Raw genomic sequence first — 27,115 nt, forward strand, 5'->3', positions numbered from 1 at the left:
TCATCTGGTGTCCTGACTCAAGTGTCAATCACATACCGCTTATAATAATTGTGAAGCTTGATGGAGTAAGGCTACACTCATGTACAGTAGAGGAGCCTTCAAAAGCAGAGCTACAAGCTTCTTCATTGTCACCTGCCAGGTAGATTATCAGCAGTCGTGTCAGCACTTCTTGCCATGTGGGTGAGTGTTATACATGCACATGTACATGTGCAAAGCAGGTAAGAAAATACTTGCACTCGTAATTGAAGAGCAGATGTCGCCGAAGCGTTCCTTTACACACCACTGACGTTCAAACACAACAACGACATGACCCTGACGTCGGAACCGAGGGGGTATCTACATTTTTTTTTCGTAAGACGCTTTTGTCAAAACTCTCAATCTCGCGGGGGAAGTGCATTTCAAAAGCACATTTGCAGCACATTTGGAGTCAACCGAGCCAAAGCAACCGCGTCATGTGGTGAGTATTCGCTTTTTTTGAGCATGCTGCATGTATTGCTAAATCTCTCAGGCATCCCGTATCCGTCGTATGTTGCAACAAAATGCTGAAGCTGTCGTGTGTTGCGTCAAGTGATTAGACTGCAAGACGGTCTACTAAATTTAAGACTAAACAACGGTTGGTATCTCAGTTTCCAGAGTGACGTTACAACAGTTGTAAGAAACTGTCAACTCTACTCTGGCTTACAGATTGATCTTGTAGTAGTCACTGACTGGAATGTGCTGCGCAGGTCCGTAGAAGTCCAAGAACACAATGTGCTCGATCTCCATTACGTAGAAGCTGAAGTCGTGATGCTTCGGCCAATGTTTCATCTGTGGATGTCTACACAGTGCATACACATTTTGTCAAAATCTGTAGCCTTGGTAAAATCCCTCCAATATTTCGTACTTGGAGAAGACAGCATGTTCAGCATAGTTCCGTTGGTTTTCGTTTACTGGCACAACTCTCCCGGTCATTGAGAGCCGCCAGCAGGTTGGATCTTCGGCGTCCATGAGGCAAGCTTTCGCACCCCCTTGTGCCTTTGACAAAGCTATGGTCGCGTTCGGATTCGCCTTCAAGTCCATTGCTACATACGATATGGCAGTTTTTAACCAGTCTCTTACGACGTAGCATAGCGTTTCTCACCTGTGAAGTCATCAACTGACAAGTAGAAGAACAGAGTTCCTGTGGCGTCCTCCTTGGCCACACCAACGCCATCTAAAGACACTACCATCAACGAACTATTGTCTACAGTGTGCACTTATGTTGTCACCGTCTTACCGCTGTAAGAAACGACGTTTGCAAACGCTGCGCTCCCGAAGGTGACGGACGTCGTTGCCATTATCCCCCAAACGTTCCCATGCACGAGCATGCGCGCGTGTTTGGCGTGAAGTTTAGCGAACGGGCCGCTTTCCGCCTCATCAGGAACCAGTGACGTTGTCTCGACGCTGTAGATCTCGCTTCCAGCAGCGCTAATCAACAGGGAAAGCAACACAAGCAACAAACAAAGTGCGGACGGAGACATCGCAGAGTTCTTCTTAATTCGGAAGTGAATCAATGAATTAACAGTAAAAAGAAAAGATCTGATTGGATAATGGCATCAAGCTTGTCAACTTCAACATCGAATTTCCTTTTTTTTTCTTGATATTCTTGCCACGCAGCGTAGTCTAAGCCTGCGCGACAGTGATCGTCTGGTGGAGAGTGTATGTTTGTCCGGCGGGTAGCGCCTGCTTCTGCGAGACGCGGCCGGGCTCGACAGCGAGCATGTTGATGTACTCGTCAGCGCCAAAGTCCTTGAAGGTCTTGGAGCGCTCGATTCACGGGTTCCAGATCACAGCGTCGGTGTCCTGCTTAGTCTGGACCGCTCCATTACCGATAAAACCGGATTTTTCGATCTCCACTGTGCGGTCAGCAGCATTGACGCCCTTAGAAGAGATCGTCAAGGTCGACGGAGCGTTGTAGTAGATACTGTCCGTCTCAGCAGTGATGCTGAGCTCTGCATCCTGTGTCTTGTTCACCTTAGCGACCTTGTCAAAGTACTTGAGACCGGAGAGACCGGCCACCTTGGTCTTTCCGTCGCGAACGTCGTCCACGTAAATGTAGTTGTGCAGCAATGCGTGGAAGTCGATCTCCTCTGTGTGCGTGTTGTGTACAATGAGAGCCGTCTCAAGTTGATTAGCCGACAGCTTGACCTCGTACTTAAGCTCGAAGTCGACAGGCCACATCTTGCGGGTCTTGTCACTCGCAGCCATAGTAAACGTAGCGACTGTAGAGCTAGCAGCGTCAGCAGCCTCTTCAACAACGGCCAGCGTCCAGTTGGTCACGCGAGCGAAGCCGTGACCAGGGAGACCTTTGGCACTTCCGAAGTTAGGGAACACGACAGGAGTGCCGCCCATGATTGGGTTCACGCCGTCCAGGAAGGAATGTTTTGATAGGAAAATGACGTCACGAGTCGGGTCTTGGGCCGCATGGAACGACTTGACATGCGCGCCAAAGAGGAACACCTCGGCGTTTGACCCTGAAGGGTGTGTGAGCTTGGCAGTTGGTAGCTCGGCACGCGCGCCGGTAGCAAACAGACACGTCGCGAGAGCCACAGCGTTTAGTACGATTGACTGAAAGGATGGCATTGCGGTCTTGGCGTTAAATTGCCTTGTGAACTGCAGCTGTAGCAGAGAGGCGTGACAAGGTACAGACGAATCGTTAGATGGTCCCATGTGTTCAAGAAGCAGCACAGTGTATTAATACGTGCTTGCATCACGCTGGTATTATCCTATTATACCTTAATGAGCACGCCTTGTTCTTGTTCATGTCCTTAAGAGAACATGGTCTTCATGTACCTTCAAGAAGAAGGCCATGGTGAAGAGCTTTTATCAAGAATCTGCACGTCAACTCCGCTAAGTTCTCGCTGTGCGGGCCAAACTTGTGGGCAGGAATGGCTTCACCATCGTATGCACTGATTTCGCTACATGGTTGCAAATTCACACTTGGTGAACGCTGAGTCAGGGCGTATTTTTTTTATAAGCTTACAAAAGACCAAATAATCTTAAATTGCTAATGAAGGCCTCGTCAAACCCCATAACTATTGAATCGTGCACGCACGACTTTTATTCTGCAAAGCTAGCTTCTCCTCTTCCAGGGTGCGTAGTCGTCGCTGGAGTTCTTCGCGCTCTTTGGCATCGCTAACAGCGCGTTGTTTCAGCATCTACTGAGCACAAATCTGTTAGAAATTGATCATATTCACAAACTACAGTCACGAAAAACACCTCGAGAGCTTGGTCAGTGGAGTTAATATTGACCTGGAAACGTTGAGCACTCTCATTTGTAGCATGTAGCTGGTTCTCCAGCTGTTTTCGTGCTTTTTTCAGCTCTTGGTTTTGTTGTTCGCGGGTCAATAACTCTTGTTCCAACAACGATCGTGCGTGCACCTGTTCGTTCCGCGCCAATTCCAGTTCTTGCGCTCGCTGTGCCTCTTGCTTTGCTTGTAGTTGAGCATCCAATCGCTCACAATCATTCGCTTGGGCCGCAGACTTGGCTTCTGCAAGTTCAGCTTCCACTCGTTGTCTCCGTCGAGCCTCCTCAGCCGTCGCAGCTTCACTAGCAGCCAACGCTGCGTCACTATAATTGATACTTGTGGGAGCTGTAGTCTTCGCTTCAGCTTTTGTTGCTGGTGGAGAGTCAGTTGTACTTAAAGACACTGATAGGAAAGTGAACTGCAGTAGTTTTGTATCCACTTGGTGGATTAGCTCATCTGTTACTAAGAGTTTGACAACCTAGAGAACCCGGAAAATGCATTAAACTTCAAGGTCGCAAACGAAGGGACTTGCACGTACATTTGTGTGATCGACAGGGAGACAGAAACTCTCGCTTGATGTAGAAAGTTGATACTGAACGCGAAGTGTCTCGGTGTCGTTCAAAGCGAACTTTGGTGCGTTTCGGTCGACGAATAGTGGCTGCAGTCGAGCTAGCAGCCATAGATATGTGCCTCGCAAGGAGCACAACGTTCTGTCTCCTCCGTCGGAATCATCTTCTATACACTCGTCTTTATTGTCTTGCATAGCCACGGTGTCAGCGTATCTTGAGCCATTCGACGGACTAATTGTAGTGTGAATTACGGTCTCTGCTCGCAGAAACCCATTCAGCAGTTCGTCGCGTTCCATTAACGGCGGTCGAGTTGCTGCTCGCAAATGTACACGCACGGCATCAAACGGTAAACTCACTGTCGATTCTTCTTCTGTCACTACTTCTACGTCGGTCTCGACATCAAACATGTACCGTAGTGGCCGAAGGAAGATGGCAGCGGTGCCTGCAACACGAGTAGATGCATTCATACTCGAAGTTGAAGTGCTCCTGGCGTTAAAGCAACGTCTAAAACCTAAACTTAGCGACCGTTTTGAGTCTGAAATAGGCCGCAAAAATACAACTCAATAATTGCCTATGGGTTTTTCGCACCTTTTTGCTGCTTTTTTCCTACTTATACTGAATGCGGAGTTGCCGCGTTTGTGTTTTTTTTTCTCGAGATTTTTTGTCCCGTAAAGTCCGTCTGTTGCTGATAGTGTTCATCTCTTGGTTGCCCATTCACCTGTCGGCCGATGCTTCGTTCGAGAATGAAAATGATAATGACTGTGCGAACGAATTAAAAGTCTTCGAGTGTGCGCGACGCTTCTCAGGGGAAGCCAGAGCTCCCCGTAGATACGGCGGGGGCAGAACCGCAGTGGGTTTCACCAACGGCACCGTATCATGTCCCGGGGAGACCTGGAAGTTCCCCCTGAGCATATTCATCTTTGGCATTGACGTTTTGGAGCCGCTTGTTGCCATCTTCTCCAGCTCATCGGCCGGTGACAATGAGCGCATCATCACCGGCTTCTCAGAGTGTGTAGACGACCGTGACGTCGTCGATAATGGCGTGGCCATCATACTTTCCAATGACACGAAACTAGTTGTGCTTAGTGGACTGGACACAGCAGACAGCGACTGACTACGCTGCAATGGGCTGCTATATATCGGATCTTCCTCCAGCGACCGCACCACGCGCTCTGGTGTAGATAGAATCGCCTCCTGCTTAGCCAGAATCGGATCTGGAAATAGTTGTGTCATTTCTGCCAGTGTAGCCGCATACTCCGCTGCTGAAACCTCTGGTTTCACCGTTAAATCAACTTGCGTGGACTGTCCGTCGGACATTTCGATATCCTGTTGCTGAGAGTGATCCACCACTGCTCCTGCCCCGAACCCAAAGCCTTGTAGTCTTTTCCCGGACCCAAAAGTGTGACGCAGCACTCTTTTCTGATCTTTTGGGGCCATTGAGGCCGCTGCGACGCGCTCGTGTTGTGCCTGTACGCGACTGGCCCTAATAGCGAAATTTCGACACTGACAGCCCTGTCCAGGTGCTGTTTCATGCTGGTGATGACTATGAAGAGACTCTTCTGAGCCACTTAGCAGCATCTGCTCGATATCCTCCTCTGCGCTGCCCAGATCTGCTCAGTAAATCTAGTTTAAATAAAAATGTTTTTTTTTTAATTTATTATACACTCCTTAACTTACCAGGTTGAAAGCTGGAGCCGAAGTAGAGCTCACCTGATTCACCAAATGCATCGGAAAGCTGCGCGTCTAGCATTGCGCTCGGCCGGAAGACGTCGACGTCGATGTCCATGTCCACGTCCAGTGCGTCGTCTCCTTCGAGCGGAAGCAGCAGCGCACGTCGCACGTGCTCAGAAGCTGACGCTTCGTCGCCACTCATAGGCGAGAGTGCCTTGAGCTCGGCGTCATCCAGCGCACTCACCAGCTGCATCCCCTCGGGCAACGCCGCCATGTTAATGGCTGGAGAGTGCTCGAGTGAGTGCGGACAAGGCCGCGCGCACTTGGGTTCACTATGCTGCGAATCAAAATTGCATTTCAACATACAAAGAGTCAGATGCGCCGAACAGGAAGTTTTCATTGGTTGATAAAACAGAATAGCAGATTTTACCGTATAAAAGCCTCGTCATTTTTAGAAGCCAGGAGCTAAAATTGACTTGTGCTCAGGCCCATTCCCAACCGGCTCACATGCACGCAGGCCATTGCACAGCTTTGTACCGAAATGGTCACATGCAGCCGAGTCGGTTGGGAACCCCAATGCGGCCACATTTTAACGCCTAACATGCGATGCAACCTGATTGGTGGAACACGGATAGCTTCAACAGAGCCGCTTATTTCCAGAAACCACAGAAACTAACAAAGCGAACACCCACGGTGTATTCACTTGTACGTTGGCTTGCTTGACCTACATGACGTCAGGGGTGCTTTGTGACAACTAATGGTTGGCTGTGTAGGTAAGGACAAGATGGAATCATTTGAATACACGCCTTTAAATCAAAGTCGACCCGGTATTGCGCAAGCTCAGCTCGAGCGCTCCACAACCGTCGCCACCAGCCTGAATTCTTCTGTGTCCGCTGTGCAGCAAATGCAAGGGCGTCTTGCGCCGCATCAAATGACTCCACCATCGACGCTGCAGCATCACTCGGCCTCTCAGCAAATACAAGGACATCTTACGCTGCAGCAAATGGCCACAACACCGGTTCTGCAGCAGCGCTCGACCCCTCTGGTATTGCAAGGGCTTCTTTCTGAACCCGTCGCGGGTGAAGAAGGACTTCAATCTTCAAGCGTACCACCAGCCCTGCCGGCGGCTTCGTTTACAGCGCGTCTCTTTGATTTGGATAGTTCAGACGAGAGCGATACGACACCGATAGCAACACCCTCAGCCGAAGTAGCCTCTACAAGACCAGAAGATCGCTATGATACAATGAAAGCTGACGAGATTCGAAAAGAGTGCACGCGACGCGGATTAAAGGTAAAGTCGACAGCCAAAAAACATGCCATCTTGAGACGCCATGACGTAGCCAAACTCGTCTATGGCGGTCTTATGACCGGAAAATCAAAAGAGAACGCCGCTGCGACCAACACTTGGTCGAAACACTGTTGGTACCGTTTACTTAACATCCTTTTTTCAGATGAATTTGCTACCCGGTTCAATCAGTCAGGTAATACATCAGTGCTCCTGTTGGTTGTAGACTATTAGTCATTCATTTATATGGCGTTTATACGTTGAACATTGCTGCAGGCGACAAACCTCCTCGCGCCGTTCTGGATTCTAGGTCTGTTAACGACAAAAGCTGTTTCTAGCAAGACGTTCGGGCAGCTTACGCGGCAACGTACGATGAGGACCACCCAGTTAACACGGTCATTTTCACGCACGAGTACTTTGTAGGTGTCAAGCCTTCTGCTGTGAAGAAACACTCGGCAAAGAAACTGTATGAGAAATGGAAAGAAGTTAACCGATACTACATCATCTCCAAGAAGAAGCTCACTCAATCTGGACAGCATGAGAAAGATTTTCCCCGTTTTGTTGATGGGCGTGGTTTCGTTCTCTACTTGCGGTATTGGCTCGATGTAAGTTTCGCATTATGTATGACCAATGCTCGTTAGCCTTTTCGACAATGTCTAACAATGTCCCACGGACCAGTAAGGTGAAACCCGAGTTGAACAATTTCGTGCAAAGCGGCATGCTTGAGAAAGATCAGTTTGACTCCCTTGACGATAGCATTGTATCGTAGATTATCCTGGACTCACAGACCGGCAGCAACTCAAAGAGAAAAGATGCCCAGCGGCTCGAAAGTTTGGCTACATCATTTGCTGCCTACGTTAATGACCGGCGCCTGGAGGTTGAGCGTGTCGCCTCTTCGACAACCATGAAAATGCAGGAGAAGGGAAGCTTTCTTTCCATGCTAAGCGATATTCGTCGGCAACTGTCCGACATCGACAGAGATCTGTCTGCTGCTAAAGGCGCATCGATTGAAAGGCTGAAAGAAGACCAGGAAGTTCTTTTACACGAACGACAATCCTTGATTAACAAACTGCCCTCATACGACTAGGGAAACTGGGAGGGAAAACACCATTAACACGCCGTTATTTAACGACGGCTTCACGTCTGTGCCGGTCTTGATTGTGTTGAGGACGATTTAAATCTTTGCTGGCAACATGATCAACAACAAAATTGCGTGTCGGCTCATCCAAAAGCTCGACAACTTGTCCACCTTCAGTCTCATATTGGGTATTTTGATATGATAGATCTTTGCTTCCATTCCATGTCCGAACTTCGCGCCGCATTGCTTTTATGATATGTTTAACAGTGTCAGGGTGTTCAATCCCGTGTTGCTCGATACAGAAGTTGTGTAACCGCATACACGCATGAATTACATGAGATGTGTTTCCAAGGCGTACTAACAATGGTCTCTTGAAAATCCGGCACTTATTAACCAAAAGACCAAAGGCCAACCTGTCACGATCTGGTCTTCCTTTCAACTGTGTCTGATTAAGCGGTGTTAACACAACTCTTGTTTGCGGATAAGCATTGTCGCCTATTACGAAGTAGGGCCCGCGAATTTCTTATAAGTCTGCGACTGAGTGCCCATTGTAAGAATGCCACAGAGTCATTCCGCCCTCCAGGAGCGCGGCAGGCCACGGCAGTAAATCGACACCTATAGTCTGCACAGGCTTGCACATTTAAACCGTATCGTTGATAGTGGCCAGAAAAAAATGCTGTGACTCGGCCACATTCTTCATTTCTTGGAACTCTAATTGGGCAAAGCCAGCCGTCTATTGCTCCAATACAACCAGGGATCGCATGGACTCTACTCAAAGCGCAAAATCCAGCAGCATTGGCCTCCATTGCCTCGTCAGTGAGTGGGAATTCAAGCGACAGACATTGACACTCATTGATTGCCCTTAAAACTGCATGAAATATTCGATAAAACCCGGATCGACTTGTACCCGTTATCACACGAATATGCTGGTAGCTCCCGCCTGCTAACCACGACATGCACGTCTGCAGAAAGCCCGCTGGAGACACAGGAGGCTCGCCTAGAGCTCGTCGCGCAGACTGCAACGGGTCAACCGCCAATTGATGACCAATTAGTGTCAACAAGCGCTCAAAACCGACGAAGCTCATTCGGTAATACTGTTTAAACTCTCCTTCAAGAAGTAAACGTTCGGCATGAGTAGCCCATTTGATACGCTCACGAACGACACGCATACGCCTGCCACTTCCCTTCGCCGAAGCGATCACTAAGATCACAGTTGGTAAAATGACCGTGCAAAATTCAGTTTCACTAGATGAACGTGGCTGCTGCTGCTATAAGATGGGAGTAGGAGGAGGGCCAAGCATTGATAACTGAGGATGGTTGAATTCTTTGCGGAATTGGGAAGTGGCATAAGGGCATCAGCCAAGCCTATATTGAAGATCGTTTCTTCTAGTCGACCTAGGCTGTACTATGATTGGTGTTTTCCTCATGTGACCCTATTCGTGCCCGTGCGGACATTTTTTCACATGTGGAGAAGTTGCCGCACGGACGTCTATTTATGCACTTGGCCGCCTGTGACCACCTAACCCACAAACCAATCAACGTCGTGCATTTGGACGCATGCGTGCATGTGACCCGGTTGGGAATGGGCCTCAAAAGTATTAAAGCCTGTATCAAATAGAGACCCGGTTTAAATATTAATCCGGTCTACAAATTAAAAAATCGTTCTTCAAGGCACATTTAAAAATACGCGTCTACAATCTCAAAATTTACGACGACCAAATGCAACGCTAGGAAGATTTGCGTTCTAGACTGGATTAATACTACGGGAAAAGGGAGCTGAGTCCAGTAAGCAATATGTAGAAGCTCTTACTCATATAGTGAGTTGGATCGGGCATGGCATGACTTCGCTGGGCTCAGCGAAGTAATTGAAACCCCACCCTGGTGTCAGGGTCGTGTTCGGTACTCCCTGTATCATAACATGGCGCTAATTGGTGATAATCATGCTGTAGGATTTGGTCTACGTGATATCCATCCTTAACATATATTTGGACAGTGCAAAGTTGACCATAAAAGGGTCATTGTTTGATGCCTTTGGTCCTACTAGTACCGGTATAAAGGTTGTTTAGTGCCTTAATACCGGTAATAAAGCTAAACGAGCTCTTATTTGGTGCCTTTATCCTTGACCTCGTTTTTATGTGAAATGACCATGTAGAGCTCCGTTATTGAGCTGAAAAGGCACAACCAAAATTGGTTTTAGTGCATTATTGGGTCGCGTTTTGTTGGGTAGTAGTGAGTCGACCACCAGCCTTTCACAAGCTCTTCTCCATCAAAATTTTTAACACATCTACATCATGGATTTACATCGGCATCCGCTAACAAAATTGTGACCGAGATATTCTCCTGCAGCGTGTACGTCTGGACGGCAGGTAGAACCTGCTTGACAGACACGCGGCCAGGCTCGACGGTGCTTCTGCTTTTGTACTCCTCGTCACTGAAGTCCTCCAAGGCCTTGGCACGTTCAGCCCACGAATTCCACGCGACGGCGTCGGTCTCCATCTCAATGTTGCTCTTCTGGATGGACGAGCTGCTGATGAAGTCGCCCTATTCAATTGTAACCGTGCGGTCCATGGCGTTGACGCCCTTGATGATGGCGCTCAGCTTGTTGGGGGCGTTGCTGTAGACGTTGTCGGTCTGGTTAGCGAGGTCGATGTACTCGCGGGTCTCCGTAGTGTTGACTTTGGCGACCTTGTTGAAGTAGTCGACACCCTTGAGGCCGTGCACCTGCACACCTCACAGCACTAACACGATCGACGGCATCGGTAGGATACTGATGACCGAGTCGACGTGGATGGACACGGGAAGCTACTGCAGTTTTTGTAGTCGTCTCGGCACTGGGGGTCTGGGAATTTTTTAAATAGCTGTTATTCCAGGTATTAGGCAGTGTATTTTACAGGAAGGTTTAAACGAGGTCGGGGAGAAATGCAGCCAATTGCCATCTTGTCACGATGTCGGACAACTCGTCGGTAACGCCGCCTCCTCCACCGTTACTAAGGCCCACACCCGCCGAAGGATTGGTTCCTTATGGGACTTGGCTCATTTCAAAGCAAAATGAAGATTGACGCGCACCTCCGGACGCATGCGTCGGTTACGCCTACGTCTAAAGCTACGGAAAATTGTCGGCTTGTCACGATGTCGAACAACGCGTCGGTAACGCCGCCGCCTCCACCGTTACTAAGGCCCACACCAGCCGAAGGATTGGTTCATTATGGGAGTTGGCTCATTCCAAAGCATTTTAAAGGAAGGCTGTATTGCCCACAACGCCAAGAGACCTCCAAACGCGAGCGCTGGTGGCCGTTGCGGCTGGTGAGCAAAACCACTGTTCCACATGGGTCCACAAGCTTGCGCAGAAAGATTCCATCAATGTGTTTGGCATAGTATGTCGAAAACGGCTACTTTGCAGTGAAGAGGAGCGGCTTAGCGCTGAAGGTCGCTGGGCGACTGCTATTTGCAAAAGGAAGATTGCCGCGCACCTCGGGACGCCTTAATCGGTTACGCCTACGTCTACAGTTACGGCTACAGAGGCAGTGGCTCCGTCCTCGGAGGCTAAGGAGCGCCGCTACGACGCGTTTTGGACGCATAGGGGCACGGATAAAAAACGAAGAGAGGCTTTGTGCGATTTGCCGTGTCCGTTCCTATCGCTAAAGACGACAATGTCACTGCGAGTGATGCAATGGCCGTTCCATCTTCGATTAGTACCCCCTGTTCGGCCATACTGTCCGAAGCTATCAAGGCAAGAGCAAGAGAAAACTCAAGAAGAACAAGGAAAAGAAACAAGTGTAGTACATGTGTATGATTGAACAGGTGTAGTGTCTTGAGCGAGGACCTTGAAGGAAAACAGAAACAGGGGGCATCAAACTTAATCAAATTTTATATATTATTGTGCAGCCCCAGCAAGGAAAAGCTTATCACATTTCCAACTGAAAACAAGTGTCCACCAACATGACGTTACAGGAAATAAGCACGATGCAAATGGCCATATCCTGTAGAAATGTCTTCTTTCCTGTATCCTCCAGTACCTGGGGTCTTTCTCGCGTGAGCTTCTTTCTAATAGATTTCCAGGTCCAAAGAGGAAGGCGTATCGGTCGGTTGACCTCGAAAAACACGGATGGCATTGTATGCCGCCTCCGTCACCAAATAGACGCCCTTTTTGGAACAGTCCACGCTGAAGATGGTACGTTCGTGGCAGTTTGATAGCGCGAACTTGTGCTTCAATTTTTTGAAGTTACGAGGAAAAGGGGTTTTAGCTAGACTCATAAAAATAAACTGAACCTAGTGACGCATCTCCCGTCCTCGTTCACCTCCTTGCTATTGGAGCCGTACTGTCAGATGATCACGTCCGTGTCATCAGATACCGATGCCATCTCAGTGCCATGTGGACTCAGCGCAACGCCCCACACCGTCGCCGTGTGGCCCGTCAGTGTCTCCTTGTAGTACCAATCATCATCATTCTTCGTCCAAAGCAGAAAGTGTCTGACCGAGACAAAGGGGTCCACCTTCGAGTGCCAGGCCACGAGCTTGACGTCCTGCATATGTGCGTGTAGTACCGAAATGCACTCAAAGTCGGTATCAGCATCCGCTCCTCATATCCAGACGCTCTTGTCGCGACTGCATGTGGCCAGATAGGAGCCTGAGAGGTTCATGCCACGCTCTTGACTTCGCTCTCGTGGTCTTCGAAACGTGAGATAACTTTGTACAACTGCCTTATTTCTTCCAATTGATAGTGGTGTCACGAACGTCAGGTAGCGGTCATCAGGAAACCTGCTATTGGCTACAAATTAGCTACTCCAACTTTGACTATATTGTAAATGGACACGCACCATTCACAGGCTCGGATGATATGGGTCTGAGTGTCCTCAAGAATGCATCCCACTACCAGACGTCGTTGTTAGTGACTTGCCGTCAAAGCGCCAGGAAATATGCAACGCGCGCTTGCTGAGGTCTTATAGAGCGCACAGACTCATTCCGGTCAGGTAACGTTGGTCAAGTTTCTCAACAGCGACAGTATGAAACGTTGCAACAACATAATGACAGGTTGCAGCAACAGTTGTTATGTTACTTGAACCCCAGATCAGCTGCAGTAAGACCAGTCGCTAAGGCGAGCGGAGAGCGGGAAGTTACAATGGAGCGCCATGATAATGGACTTCATCTACAAGGCGGTCGTAGAGCTCAAGGACGGTGGTGCGAGCGACAACGAGGAATAGGAGGACGAGCAGCTGGATCGTGCTGCTTGGCCAGGATGTGGACCAGAATAACGTCTTAATGATGGAGGCCAAGCTCGTACACTATTCGCTAGATGCTGCCAAGACGTACAATAGAAGCATCACGGCCAAGCCGTCGGAGCTTCTCACGGGCTGCGACAGTATATTGCTGGAGATTACGAGCCTGGTCGATACCCCCGCCGACGCAGCGCTTAGGCAAAGTTTTGGGCCAGGGCGGCGCTGACCGCTCTTGTGGCCAGGCCATGGACATGCTTCGGCTGCGCTACCCGGCCAAGACGCTGGCCCGGTCAGCTGGTTCGACAGCTGAAGTAGAGCGCGTCCACGACCTTTGGCCGGTGGTGCATGCCACTACAAGTTAAAAACTACAGGAAGGGTACTACTCGTCCCGGGGCCCGCTACAAGACAAGCTAAGCTCATGTGAGCGATTTTGAACTACAGGCCATACGCGAATCCGTTCCAGGTGGGCGGACTCTCACTGGTCTACGAGCGCGATTGGTCTAAGCGCCGTTGTTTCCGTGAACGTATGCGCTACGTAAAGCTCGCAGTGGGGGGCACGACGCTCAAGCTATAGAGGAGTCGATTGATCCGCGATTTTGGCAAATGATTGCGCAGCTCCGAGCCACCATGGATCCAAGCGAGCTGGTCAAGGAAGTAGACCGCGTGCGCGCTCAAAGTTATCTACTCGATGCAGCTGTAAACGCCTTCACACGGCTGAACAGCATCCGCTCCTATATCGCGGTACCCGACTCTGTGCCTTCGAATGCTGATCGACAGCGTACACAGTACTCGGAGCTTGATGACATCTCGATGGTGACGCAAGTATCAAACCTTACCGGGATTGTGTAACATCACAAATTCAAAAGCGCGTTGTTTTCATAGTACCGGTATAAGAAACAAACTACTACGTGTAGTACTTCAGGTACAGATCCTCACAAGCCTATACTTCAGCCCCAGCTAAGCGTAAACGTACAGCATTTTGGTCTTGTAAGGCCGGAAGCGAAATCGCCCGCGCTACCAACGCGGCTACAATCTCATTCCTATACATTCTATCGACGTTAGCTCGAGGAATTCTTTTCTACAGATATGCCTCAAATGATCTTTTCTATTGCACGTTGAAGTCGAAGACCCTCAGTTCGGTGTTCCTGTCTTGTTCGCAGCTGCTGTATCTGACGGGCACACTGTTCTGGCGACGCACGATCGTTTAACAAGCGAAGCTGGAGCGTTCGCACTGCAGCCCGGTGTGAGCTTCGACAATGCTCTGTGATAGCACGCTGACGGCGTCAACACTCGGTCATCTCATCTCGAATCTCACGCTGGCGCCGTCTGTCGTCGCGAGCAACCACATTCCGTGCGGTTCGTCGACCGCGATTTGCGTCATCTCGCACCAATGTGAAGACCTCCTCCACAGCTTGTACAACTATTGTGAATGAGATGTACTCAAAAGGTTCACTGTGGCAAGATCGGTCTCCAGTGTATCTCGTCATACCACGGGCGTGATAGCGCATACGCAATGGTTGAAGTCTGTTGCGCAAGGCAATTTCCCCGTCATGATGGAAGCTTATCTCAGGCAACAAACCCGTAAGTGCATGGCGTAAAATAAGTCGTAACTGGTCTAGCGGGTAAGTTTTGCCGACCACGAGCTGATATGGTAGATAAGACCCTCGCTCTCCATCGAATTACTAGTAAATCCATATTTACAGACGAAATGGCCTCGGAAGCTCTCAATTTCAGCGATAAGGATGTCGAATTCTGATGTTCATCCTCGTCGGTCACTGGTGACAGCTCAAACATGCACTCGCCCGCCTCATCATAAACGGGACGTGGGTGGTACGTTTGGCTTACAGTACTCAATAGGGATTCCGAGATTCTGTTGTGCGAGTTGATCACGGTCTTCCAATATCTGTGATTTTCGTTGCAAATAGGAGAATGAACTTAATACTTGTATGCATGATTCCACAAAGAAACCTCGTGCTAATATGTCACCAGGTAGATAAATATGTCTTCTGATATAATACCTGTCTTCTGTGGAAGTGCATCGTTATGAAGAAAGACTGGATATATAACGAGTTGTGCAAAAGTGAAGAAACAAGTGCGTGATTATCTTGGATTTCGTACGCAGAACTGGACGCCAGTCCGTGATTGTGCTGTGCACTGGCACTGCCAGCACGCAGTGACTGCTGCTGAGCGCAAGGAGGACATGCGCTACGGGGCGTGATCAGCGTCGTTTTGAGCTTTGCGCCACTTTGGTCTACAATTTCTTTACTTTGCTGTGCAATTTCTTGTCAATTTCAAACTTCACTTTTCCGTTTACAATTTTTTAACTATTTTTTTTCACAATAATGCTATTTACATTGCTCTACGGTACCGCCAACTTGGACCGGCAAAGGTGTAGTACTGTAGTACTGTAGTATATTGCACCAGCACTCTTACAGCGACGATGTACTGCATCAACGTAGCAGTTAATATGCCTTAAAACTACCATAAGCGGTGGTATAAATGCTAAGAGCGAGAAAACATCTCGACAGACGCGGAAGAAATAAAACCTCTCATATGTAAACAAAGCACAAGTGTGATTAAAAAGAATGCTATTCAACTTTAACCCCTTAATTCCCATATGGTGTACAGTACTACATATGCAGAGTATACCCTAATCCATTCTATTCGCCGCATACTTGTTTATTATGGACCTCCAACAAACCAGCCTGCTGTACTTGTAAATTTTAGAAAAGTAGTGTCGCTCTCACCATATACTCAAGTAAGATGTTTTTGGCTGAAAAAGGGCCCGATGCACAGGTGTAGGTTTGCACTTAGTATAGAAGGGATCGGGTCACCCACCCCGTAGAAGTGGCTGACGGCCATCAAATCGTCTCATTCCACAAAATGAGAGGTAGAGCTCAAGATGGTCGCTCCTGCAGAAAAGCAACCGCGCAACAAGCTGACTAAGACAGAACACCGGCAGTGCCAAGAAGCACTTCTGTGCTCGCGGCACGCGCGCCGCTTTCGGCAAGCTGTGCAAAAGGAAGATGTCGCCCAGCCCATTAAAAAGGCCGCACGAAAGAAGGGTGCCAAACGCACTACAACTGCTATGGAGAATTGTGAGTCGAAAAACAGTCGCGAACCCCCAGTGGCAGAGTACGCAGTGTGTGCGGAAACTGAAACAGAGGCAAAAGAGGCAGCGGGAACGGGGGACGAGGCTAAGGAGGCTGGAGAAGTGCTTGCTAATATTGTGGCTTCTACTGTTGCGTCTGACTCAGAGGGTACGACACGTGCGTCCGTGTCACCTCCGTTCCGGCACAAACGCAGCCTAGCTCACGAAAACGTCGTCGAGCAGTCCTTCAAGAAGAGAGTGTGAGTGACGAGGAGTCGCTTGGTGACGATCCAATGCCCAGCCCCACACCTTTGGTGGAGTGTATTGTGGTTGGGGATGCTAATCTGATGGCGAGTGGCGCTGCACAGTGTACCGGCTTTGAACTCCGACGAGGACACTTCCCTCTATGAGGAACAAGAATCCGAAGATGACGACGACGACGATGATGATTGGGTAGAAGATTGGGACATTGGAGAGCTGACTTATGGAGATGCAGAAGAAGAGACGGTGAGTCTCCCTGCATTAGTGTGCCTGTCGGCGGCGAGGGACAAGCAGAGGATCCCCAAGATGAGAGCCGACGGGTGGGAGTATGGTATGTTATGTTTGCGATGTCCAACATATCGCATTCGAGTGTGACTGCTGTCGAACATAATTGCTAACATTATTTTTGGTTTTTGTTGTTTGCAGATCCTAAAAGGTTTGCCCCTGACCCGAGCTATCACGGCTTTTATGATGGCCCATTCAAACCAAGTGATAGTGTGATGGAGGTGGCAGACGACCCCCTGGCTCTTCGCCTTTACTTTATGCCTCCAAAACGATTGAGTCAAATTGCTGTGGAGAGTAATCGGTATCACATGCAGTCGATACCACAGCGTGCTCGCACAATTCGCAACCAGCAGCGTCGAAATGGGGGTGAGGTTGAAGAACTAGGTGATATCCGCCGACGCCTTTCTCGAACCATTGGGCCATGGGAGGCTCTACGTGCTGTGGGGCTACGGATTTCCCGTATGCTGATGCCAATAAGGAAAGGGATCTCTGCACATTGGAAAATTAAACAAGTTGGAGCTCTACCTACAAATCGGTTATATCTCGTCATCTCGGAGAACCGATTCTTTCATGTGATGGGCTATCAGCATTTCTCCACCAACAAGTCGCCTCGAGCCAGTACTGATCAGCGTGGAAAATAAGACTGGTTTTAGATGTGATGCAGCGGATATTTTCACGTGGATACCAAGCACCACCTGTTGTTAGCTTCGATGAAGCCACGCTGCCTTCCCGCTCGCGCCACAATCCAATCCGGCAATTCAACAAAAATAAACCGCACAAGTGGGGGGCGAAGATATCGCCTTGGAGGTTGGTGGTTACTGACCGTTTTTACACGTCAGTTAGACTAGCGTTGGGGATGCTACACTGTCGTATGTACTTGACGGGTACGATCCAGACCGATAGAGATGAGTATGCAAATAGAGTCGTCACAAAGAAGGAATCTAAGACAGTGATCAAAGTTAGGGAGATGGTGCCTTCGCAAGGCACGATCAAGATGGCGCAAAACAAGCAATTCCCTCAAATAACGGCAGTGATGTGGATGGATCGTACTCCCGTACACCTCCTGTCTAGCGGAGGCAGCCGGGCTACGGGCACTGCTAGTAAATTTGCTGACATCTTTGGTATTTTACAATTTCTAGCATGTTTTTGGATGTGTCGTAGTGCGAAGAGTCCGCGGCGAGGTGCCACCCCGGAGTTGGTAACGTGATTACCACCGCTGGATGGGAGGTGTCGATGTACACGACCAACTTCGGATGCAGCGATACAGTATCCAGTTATGCTACAAGACAAGTAAGTACTACGAGACGCTTTTTGTTACGCCGCAAATACGTAAGAGATTTTGTATGTACTGACTGAATTTAAGTTATGAGTAAATAAGCTGTTCCTATTGGCCGCAAACAGACTCCTATTGTGGACCAACCAAAGAAACGAGGCCACCTTGCCATCCATAATAGTAAGCCGAGGGATGTGACGGTGGAGATGGCCTTGATGCCATCTCACTCTCCAAACTGACGGCATCTACACAACAACTTCTACATCCAACACTTTTCTTAGGACTGCTTGATATGGCATTGGTAAGCGCATATATTGTTTTTCGCAGCCACCGAAAGCTGAACAACAGGCGTCCGGCTAAGCATTTCACGTTCTTCGAAACACTCATGGAGCAGCTACTCGCAATTGATTCAAAGGAGACTTAAGCGGCTATCGAGGTGAGCACCATGTTCGATATATCCAACAGAACAGTTTGATTTAGCTACTCAGATACAACATAATTACACTGTATGCTGCATATTTGAATAGAGGGCCACTCAAGCGCGAGACAAAGCGGCAGTTTCTCCATCGCGGTCGGGATCAGTACGGCAGTCGTATGAAGGTGACGCTGCAAGTGTTGATGGTGGCCATCGGCTAGAGGAGAGCCTTGACACTGTCGACGGCAAGCAAGGCGTCCAGCGGCGCCAACGCTCGTGCAAAGTGTGCGCGATATACAAGGTGCAGCCAAGGAAATCTACAAAGTATTTCTGCCCCGAGTGCTCGAACGGCAACGAAAGGTGCGTTGCTAACCACTTCATCATGGGTGTGGTATGTATCTCTAACCTAGATGCGTTGATTTTGAAGAACATACCTTTGTAATGTAGATTGAGAAGGGAAGGACAAGACATGCTTCAGTATCTGGCACACGGACTGGAGCAATGGATTAAACATCCCGCGGCTACTGCTGGACGAGCACAAGCTGCACCATCGCCCACCACTGTCGCGCCCGAGAAAGAAGCGTAGACGCCGAGTATTCGGAGGCTGGCAAAGCGCGTAGTGATGATGTCGCCGCCGAGTAGAGCGACGGAATTGCTGATGAGTCGACTGGAAACGCGGTAGGCGATGAAGCGTATTTAGCACGGTCTTTTTCCTGCTTGCTGTGGTGGCTGATCTGCTTCGGGTGCTTGCAATCACTTACAACAAAACAAAATCTCTCTTTTCATTGGTAAATAATAGGTTGAGTACCGTTGCTGGACGTTTGCAACAGTATAAAAGATGGTATATCAGTCTAAAAGGGCGCTGCTAATGTATTTCTAGCCAGCATTACTAAATGAAGCGACGTATTGAGACTCCATAAAAGAATTTATGTTGGAGGTGAGGTGACCGTCCTAGCACGTACTCTACCCAAACCTGAGCTTCCTTTTTTTATCCACATACAAACAGTCATATAAACTTATATGAGACGAGGTAGAAATAATCCCTCCCGGGAGCTAGAGTTTAAGAAAAAGCTGTTATAAAACTGCATCAGCAGTATATTAACGTTTATAGAGCGCTATACCATGAACAGTAAATCAAATACAAAACATTTTTTAAAACGTTTAATGGTATATAAAAAAACTCGAGAAAGTTTGTAAAGTCTTAAATTTTCCGCTACATGGATTAGATCATTTCAATAATAAGATCGACAGTATATATTTCTTAAATTCCCAAAAAACAAGATGTATGGAAAAAAAAATGCATCTATCATGGATAATTCTTTTGGTTGCATGTACCTCGCCACTTCAATTGATTGTAGTCATGCACTTCTCGCTAGCGTTTATAAAAATATGACGTTACAAAACGAGGAGCACTCGAGAGGCCACGAGGGAGAAAATCATGCCCCAAAGATGTGAGCCAGCTTACAAAGTGATGAAGGCGTGCGTCTACCAATGGTTATGCATTGGAGTCGTTATTGTACTTAATATATATACATGTACTAGCCACTACGCGGCGGTAGTTTGGGTTTACTTCTTCTTGTTTATGCCTGTAGGATTTGTTCTACCAACCTCAACATAAATTTGAACAGTGCAAAGTTGACTTTAAAAGGGTCATTGTTTGGTGCCTCGTGTACAATTTGGTCCTACTAGTACCGGTATAAAGGCTGTTTAGTGCCACAATACCGGTAATAAAGCTAAACGAGCTCTTTTTTGTTACCTCGTTTCTTGTGAAATGCGAGCTGAAAAGGCACAACGAAAATTGTTTTAGTGCATTATTGGGTCGCGTAATGTTGGGTAGTGGTGAGTCGACCACCAGCCTTTCACAAGCTCTTCTCCATCAAAAAGTTAACACATCTACATCATGGAATTACATCGGCATCCGCTTACAAAGTGGTGACCGAGATGGTCTCCTGCAGCGTGTACGTCTGGCCGGCAGGCAGAACCTGCTTGACAGACACGCGGCCAGGCTCGACAGCAACCATGTTCTTGTACTCCTCGTCACCGAAGTCCTCCATGGCCTTGGCACGTTCAGCCCACGGGTTCCACACGACGGCGTCGGTCTCCACCTCAATGTTGCTCTTCTGGCTGGACGAGCCGCTGATGAAGCCGCCCTTATCAATTGTAACCGTGCGGTCCACGGCGTTGACGCCCTTGATGATGGCGCTCAGCTTGTTGGGGGCGTTGCTGTAGACGTTGTCGGTCTGATTAGCGAAGTCGATGTACTCGCGGGTCTCCGTAGCGTTGACTTTGGCGACCTTGTCGAAGTAGTCGACACCCTTGAGGCCGTGCACCTGCACACCCTTGTTGCGCGCGTCATCCACCCACAGGTAGTTGTGCAGCAAAGCGTGGAAGTCAATCTGGTCCGTGTGCTTGTTGTGCACGTGCAGAGCCGTCTCCAGCTGGTTAGCGTACAGCTTCACCTCGTACTCGAGCTCGAAGTCAACGGGCCACATCTTGCGGGTCGATTCGCTTGACGCCATCGTGAAGGTGGCCACACTGGCGCTGTTCTTGTCAGCGGCTTCCTCGTGACTGGCAAGCGTCCAGTTGGTGATACGAGCGAAGCCGTGGCTTGGGAATCCCTTGGCGCTACCGAAGTTTGGGAACACGAGGGGAATACCACCACGGATGGGATTAACACCGTCCAAGTGGGACTCCTTGGACATGAACAGAATGTCAAGCTTGGGGTCCATGGCGGCACGGAACGATTTCACGTGGGCGCCGAAAAGGAACACCTCAGCGCTGGAGCCGTGCGGGTGGGAGAGCTTGACGGTCTCGAGCTCCGCATTGGCAGACGCAAGCAGCGTCGACACCAAAGCGGCGGTCTTGAAGATGAATGCGTTAACCATGATAGATGTTGGGATCGAACTTGCTCTCGAGGAGACCAATTTGAGAATGGAAGCAGAGCGTGTTTTGCTTGGTTTGGTTGCGGACTGCGGACTTGTCTTGCTGGTTTAGTGTCGAAGCGTAAACTCCACATCATGGGATACCATCGGGGAATCCGTATTAATAGGGGTGGGAAGTTGTCAAATCGCTGGCCGGAATACTTCAAAGTTCCAGCGATAGACTATCGGTGGTCGAGGTATTTACTGTTTCAGCACAGCAAATCATTTGACTTGACTTCTGTATACTTTTGCCCTTCTGAGTATCGCAATAGCACATAATCGACGATTAGAGGTCACAGCAGAAAAGGGACCAGCCCGCGCTTCGCTTGGCTGGGCGCCCCTTCGGCGACCCCGCGGTTCGCTGCGCTCGCAATATGGAGATAGAATGCTTTGGAAAGTGTAGTGCTCGGCTCGCTGGTGAGCTCGGCGCCGCGGCTATGGCACCCACGTCGCCCAGCCCCGTGTGTGTTATCCCAGCGATGGACGTGTGTTTCTCCTATTCTCTCGAGTTTACTGGCATAAAGGGCCGGATAGTGTGCGTGCAGACAGCTGGTAGAAGACATGGCGGCGGAAGCTTGTGCTGCACATGAGACCATGCGCCACCCTGACGGCGCCGGTACATTTCCGCCTTATTTGACTCATCGAAGCGGTTCTCCTCCTCTTGCCGTCAAGTTGCTACGTTGAAGGCAACCGAACCGGCACACAACAGAAATTAATCACGTAAAATTAATCAGCGTTACTCCTCGCGATCATCAAAGTGCTCTACAAGTACAGTACTGCACCCCGTTTTCGCGGGGGTGGACCATATAGGATTTGCAAATAAATCAGAGTTTACCATACGAATATAAGTTCATTTGGATTCAGGATCATCACATCCGGAAGTTTATCAAAGGTCCAAGGGCGCGAAAACGGGGTGCAGCACTGTACAAGCACGACTGTCAAACAGTTGCTGCATTTGCATCTGCATCGACGGAATCGCCACGCAATCCTTTTCTTTTGATAATTTGTCTTGATCCTGTCCTTACGCGTTTGACTGAAGGCTGGAACGGTAGGCGTACAAGTAATCGAGATTATTACAGTATCAATGTGGAAATACTTCTTGAGCCTCCTAAAATAACCGACTGCACGAGAAATTGCTGGGGTCTCTTTGCTTCACGTACTGGTTTGCTTTCTAAAGTCATCCTTTGTGCTACAGACCGTAGCTACGGCTCTTTAATTAATAAATGGTATTGTGAGCCCCGGCCAAATTTGGCCGGTCTTTCGAAAATATTGTTCTCCCGAAAATACTGTGCCAAGCCTTACCACGTGTAAATTCGATTTTCTCATAGAAAATTAATAAATTACCAATGACTTTTAAAAGTATTAAACAAAACATTGGCCTTGTCAATTTAAATATTAAGAGTTGCTTTAGCAAGCGTACTGCGCAGCAGATACCCCCCCCCCCCGAGCAAAAGCTGATGGCATGAGCTACGACAATGAGCGCATAATTACAGTAGCCTTATAACAACATAAAAAACAAAGCCGTGTTTCACGGAGAAGCTCTGAATTACACTGCTGTCTTGCTTCACCACTGGTTTTACATGGATCAGTAAGGAGCAACACAAAACTCAGAATAAGGTACGTAGAAATTTGATCCGTAGAAATTTTACAAGAATATTTACGCACTTTTCAGTTTACTCAAAGTGCCTGAGCTTGTCAATTTGCTCATAAAAATGCTTTCAAGGATATTAGTTCCCATGCGTTCATTATTGACGCATTGTCTGCGTGAAACCTGAAGTCTGTTCGAACAACTAACACGAGAAATAAATTACCTTGGTAAGTCGTAATTTACAGTGATGTTACCCTTGGCCGCCACAAGCAACATTCACGTGGGTGACATCGGATATTCAGTTTTACATTTCCATTATCTGGGATTAAAATAAAGATTATGTTTCTGATACAGGTTAGAGTTGTTTTGGGTCAAAATGACTCGCTCTGAATATTAAATCCAGAGAATACGATCGATAAGCGTTTATCACACAGCTCTCAGTGTATTTCTATGCTCAAACTTTGAGCTTTACTTTGAGTCAAAGTGATGCATTGTAAGGTGGAAAATACATGTATTGCAATACCGTAAAATACGGCCCCAGTGCCATCGTATTTAAAACCTCATCGAAGTTTTTCAGTGAATTTTTTTTATGACATCCGTCCTATACTTGTGGCAGATTGTTTTATAACGATCTGTCTCTGGAGGATACAGTACGTCACCCATAAAAATGGGAACGTCGCATTGGAGCTCTGGGGCCGTATTTTACGGGTACATTTTAATAACTGCAGCTTTGATCACAATCACAATAGACTGAACTTTTAAACTGCCGTGGTATTTTTCAGGAAAAAAAACGCTGCCAATACATTTCAAGTAACTACATGTAGTACTGTAGTTTTGGTTAGTGGTTAGCACTAGATAACAGTCTCAAAAAGTGTGTCTTAGCGTATGGTGCTTGATTTCGCATAAAATCTAATTTTATGCGAATTCCATGCCTTATTCCGGAAAACATGATTCTTGGAAAAGCACATGCTTGTTTTTTTGCATTTACCCTGCTGTTTTTAGTATTTTCGCATCTCATGCTACTTCTGGTATAAGTACGATCCTATGAAATACAGTTGGCTACATTTGTGACCCAAAAATTAAATTATGGAGGCTTCTACCCAAGAGTCGGTCTATTTCAACGACACCTGGGTTCTGCCTATACCTTAGTTATGAATTACTCTTTGTTATCAATACCGGTACACTATTGTACTGGCGAGATGAAATGCACCACCATTTTTTTGTTTTGCTCATAAATACAAAAGTAATTATCGGATTAATGCCGGCAGACCCGCAATGGAAACAGGGTAGCACAGAGATCACAGACAAACACACGTTGTTTGACTTTCTTGTCTTTTATTAAAATGGTGGAAGCTCAAACGTCTGCGGGAAATTGATGCTGATCATGCATGCACAGAACATTTCTTGCGATATTTAATAAACAAAGAAGCCTAAAGTGACAAGCTTTACGCCAGAATGCAGCTTGGAATGCAACGCATCTGCAGAAGTTGGTTTTAGCTACAGGAGCAGCGTAGGGATTGCTGCATGCAGTGTTAAACGCATCGCCGACAGCCCCACTTCCTAGGATCAAATGTGCATAAAATGAGTAAAAAGGGCATTGTTGATTGTAATACTAAAGTTTGTAAGGACCAAAACATCTGATGCCGTATGTCAAGAACATAGCCTCGATTTTTTGGGCGGAACGAAAGACACGCACTTTTCGATTAAGTGTAGCATGTGAATTTGAGCAGATATTCAAGGATGATTATGACTACTTAAGAGAAGAAATCATTATCTTTCCAACAAAAAAAAGCTCATATAAATTGGGTAATTGGGTGAGAAGTTGTGAAGGGGCAATGTTTGGTGTTGCATTTCATCTCGCCAGTACAATATCAGGTACTCTACAAGTGCAAATACAGCAGCGAGACACTTCATCTTCCTCACTTTCCAACTTGCCAATGAGGTTGGAGGTCTCGTCCTCCCACTGTCGGTTGAGGCGGTCGAACACTTGGCTGGCTGTACTGGGCATCTTGGTAATTGACAAGTGAATCTGAGCTTCCTCTCTGTGCTTTGACTTTTTTCCAAATTAAATGGCCAGGATTTCGCGAAAACCAGATATATTATAGATAATACGATGTCGCACTAGCTTCAGATACATATTTTTGCCAATGATACCACGCTGTTATGTATACTTGAATATTACAGCTGCAGCCTAGTTATATTAAAAGTGATTGAGCTATATGCGAAAATATCGCAGCTTAGAATTATTAAGGCGTTTTAAATTTGAAACTGTATTGTTTGCGCCAGATAGCGTTGTATCGTGAGCAAATACTGCTATATAAGGTACATGCACATAGCTGACAAAAAATTCACTTTTTTAGCCTGTGGCCTACTGGATAAGTACAACTCGATTTTATTCTAGGCGCATCCAGCTGGGCGCACGCCCTTGTCTTCCTCGCCCAAAAATGGGTAATCTGTGTATCCGGCCTCTACCGACGTATCCGGCTGCACGTAAAACGTCTTCGGGTCGAATGCATTCAGGTCTGCATCGACGCGCAGACGCTGCACGAGATCCGGGTTCGAAATGAAGTATCTACCGAAGGCAACCAGATCCGTCGTGCCATCCTCGACGACTCGAATCGCGTCGACGCGGTCGAATCCTGCAGCCGCGATTAAAACTCCATTGTAAATGCCGCGGAAGTGGTGCGCCACTCCGTTCGCTGGGGCGTTAACGCTGTCTGCATGGCGACCACGCCGTTCGATTACGTGTAGGTAGGCCAGGTCGTAATCGTTTAGTCTCGCAACCACGTACCCGTACGTCTCGCGTGGCGTTGAGTCCTTGCATCCAAACGTCTCACCGAAAGGGGACAGACGAATGCCAACCCGACTCGATGGCACAACAGAGAGGACAGCCTCCAGCACTTCAAAGATAATTCGTGCGCGGTTTTCGATGTTACCGCCATACGCATCTGTGCGCTTATTCACGCCGTCGCATAGGAATTGCTCCAGTAGATATCCGTTGCCCGCGTGGACTTCTACGCCATCAAACCCTGCAGTGATGGCGTTCTCTGCAGCGCGTTGGTAGTCAGCAACTATACCAGGAATCTCCGAGATGTTTAGTGCTCGAGGTGTCACGTAGTCTTTGCGTCCTTCGCTCGTCACGGCGTGGCTCTTCACGCCGTCAAAAGCGGTGGCACTTGACGACACTGGGAGCTGGCCGTTTGGCTGGTTGAGTGGATGGCCCACACGTCCAGTATGCCAAAGTTGCGCGAATATCTTACCGCCTTCTGCATGCACAGCTTCAGTTACCGCCCTCCAGCCCTCTACTTGATTCGGACGAAAGAGCCCAGGAGCGCCAAAGTAGCCACGAGCCGTGGCGCTGATGTTCGTGGCCTCGGAGATCTGCAGCCCTCCGTCCGTTGCACGTTGCGAGTAATACAGCTTCACCACGTTCGTTGGTACGCCCGAGTCACCCGAGCGCACACGAGTGAGAGGTGCCATGACAACACGATGCTTCAGCTGGACACGATCCTCCTTGCCGCCGAGTGTCAGAGCCGAAAAGAGCGCCGGGGCAGTGGTGTTGGCAATGGAAGTCATTGTTGAATAGTGGAGAAAGGAGCTTGTGCCTCAGGGAGGAATTTGAGATGTGAACAAGATGTGAGTCAACTTGTGACGGACAGGAAGCGATTGATAACTATTTTTTGCGTATCAAGCTGATGTCGTATCCAAAGGGACTCGTCTCAGGATTCAGAGTTGCGGCATACTTTAGAAGTACTGGTAAATCTTATATGTGAAACTTGCAGAAGTTTTTACTGCCACAGGTCGCTGCAAGTCTACCAGCACAAGATTACGCGGTCGAAGCAGTCTCGCGCTATTCACGTTAGACAAATGCAGGTGCGGTTTTGTCGTTTGAAATGATGACTTCGAAGCATTCAGCTTTGCTAATTATTGTTTTCTTGTCGCTGGAAATGCATGAGCGGATATTGTCGGTGAAGTGAGGTCATTGAGACAGTCTCGACTGCAGTCAGCTGTCTCTCTCTCTATGCTGAGCCTAAACGTCCCTCAGTGCGGGGAATATCTACTGTAGCTGCATCCACATTCGCTCATTTTGCGCATTCTCGTCACGGCCGTCATTGTTATTCTGTAGCCGGTTTATTTTCAGTTTTATTTTCTACATGAGCAAAAAGTGATCGACAAACTTGACGAAATGCTACTCG

At 48.2% G+C, this 27,115-nt stretch overlaps 5 protein-coding genes across 5 annotated transcripts; 1 reads left to right on the forward strand and 4 right to left on the reverse strand.

Moving 5' to 3' along the window:
* Positions 1-669: 669 nt before the first annotated feature.
* Positions 670-1,510, reverse strand: PITG_14716 (uncharacterized protein; the record flags this gene model as incomplete). The annotated part of the gene is made up of 4 exons (XM_002898549.1): positions 670-817; positions 884-1,061; positions 1,121-1,192; positions 1,256-1,510. 4 exons carry the CDS (start codon positions 1,497-1,499, stop codon positions 679-681), a joined length of 633 nt encoding a protein of 210 aa, XP_002898595.1.
* A 281-nt stretch (positions 1,511-1,791) lies between these two features.
* PITG_14717 (uncharacterized protein) lies at positions 1,792-5,780 on the reverse strand (the record flags this gene model as incomplete). Its single annotated transcript, XM_002898550.1, has 5 exons — positions 1,792-2,637; positions 3,238-3,589; positions 4,247-4,321; positions 4,554-5,445; positions 5,513-5,780. The coding sequence occupies 5 exons, from the start codon at positions 5,778-5,780 to the stop codon at positions 1,792-1,794; spliced, it is 2,433 nt and encodes an 810-aa protein (XP_002898596.1).
* Positions 5,781-6,234: 454 nt separating this feature from the next.
* Positions 6,235-7,878, forward strand: PITG_14718 (uncharacterized protein; the record flags this gene model as incomplete). Its single annotated transcript, XM_002898551.1, has 4 exons — positions 6,235-6,253; positions 6,280-6,797; positions 7,130-7,396; positions 7,561-7,878. 4 exons carry the CDS (start codon positions 6,235-6,237, stop codon positions 7,876-7,878), a joined length of 1,122 nt encoding a protein of 373 aa, XP_002898597.1.
* Positions 7,879-20,332: 12,454 nt separating this feature from the next.
* On the reverse strand, positions 20,333-21,295 carry PITG_14720 (aldose 1-epimerase, putative; the record flags this gene model as incomplete). Its single annotated transcript, XM_002898552.1, has 2 exons — positions 20,333-20,509; positions 20,576-21,295. 2 exons carry the CDS (start codon positions 21,293-21,295, stop codon positions 20,333-20,335), a joined length of 897 nt encoding a protein of 298 aa, XP_002898598.1.
* Positions 21,296-25,316: 4,021 nt separating this feature from the next.
* PITG_14721 (12-oxophytodienoate reductase, putative) lies at positions 25,317-26,524 on the reverse strand (the record flags this gene model as incomplete). Its single annotated transcript, XM_002898553.1, has 1 exon — positions 25,317-26,524. The coding sequence occupies one exon, from the start codon at positions 26,493-26,495 to the stop codon at positions 25,317-25,319; it is 1,179 nt and encodes a 392-aa protein (XP_002898599.1).
* Between the last annotated feature and the right edge of the window lie 591 nt (positions 26,525-27,115).

The sequence above is a fragment of the Phytophthora infestans genome, genomic scaffold (genome assembly GCF_000142945.1).
Source record: "Phytophthora infestans T30-4 supercont1.36 genomic scaffold, whole genome shotgun sequence".
Taxonomy (NCBI): domain Eukaryota; phylum Oomycota; class Peronosporomycetes; order Peronosporales; family Peronosporaceae; genus Phytophthora; species Phytophthora infestans.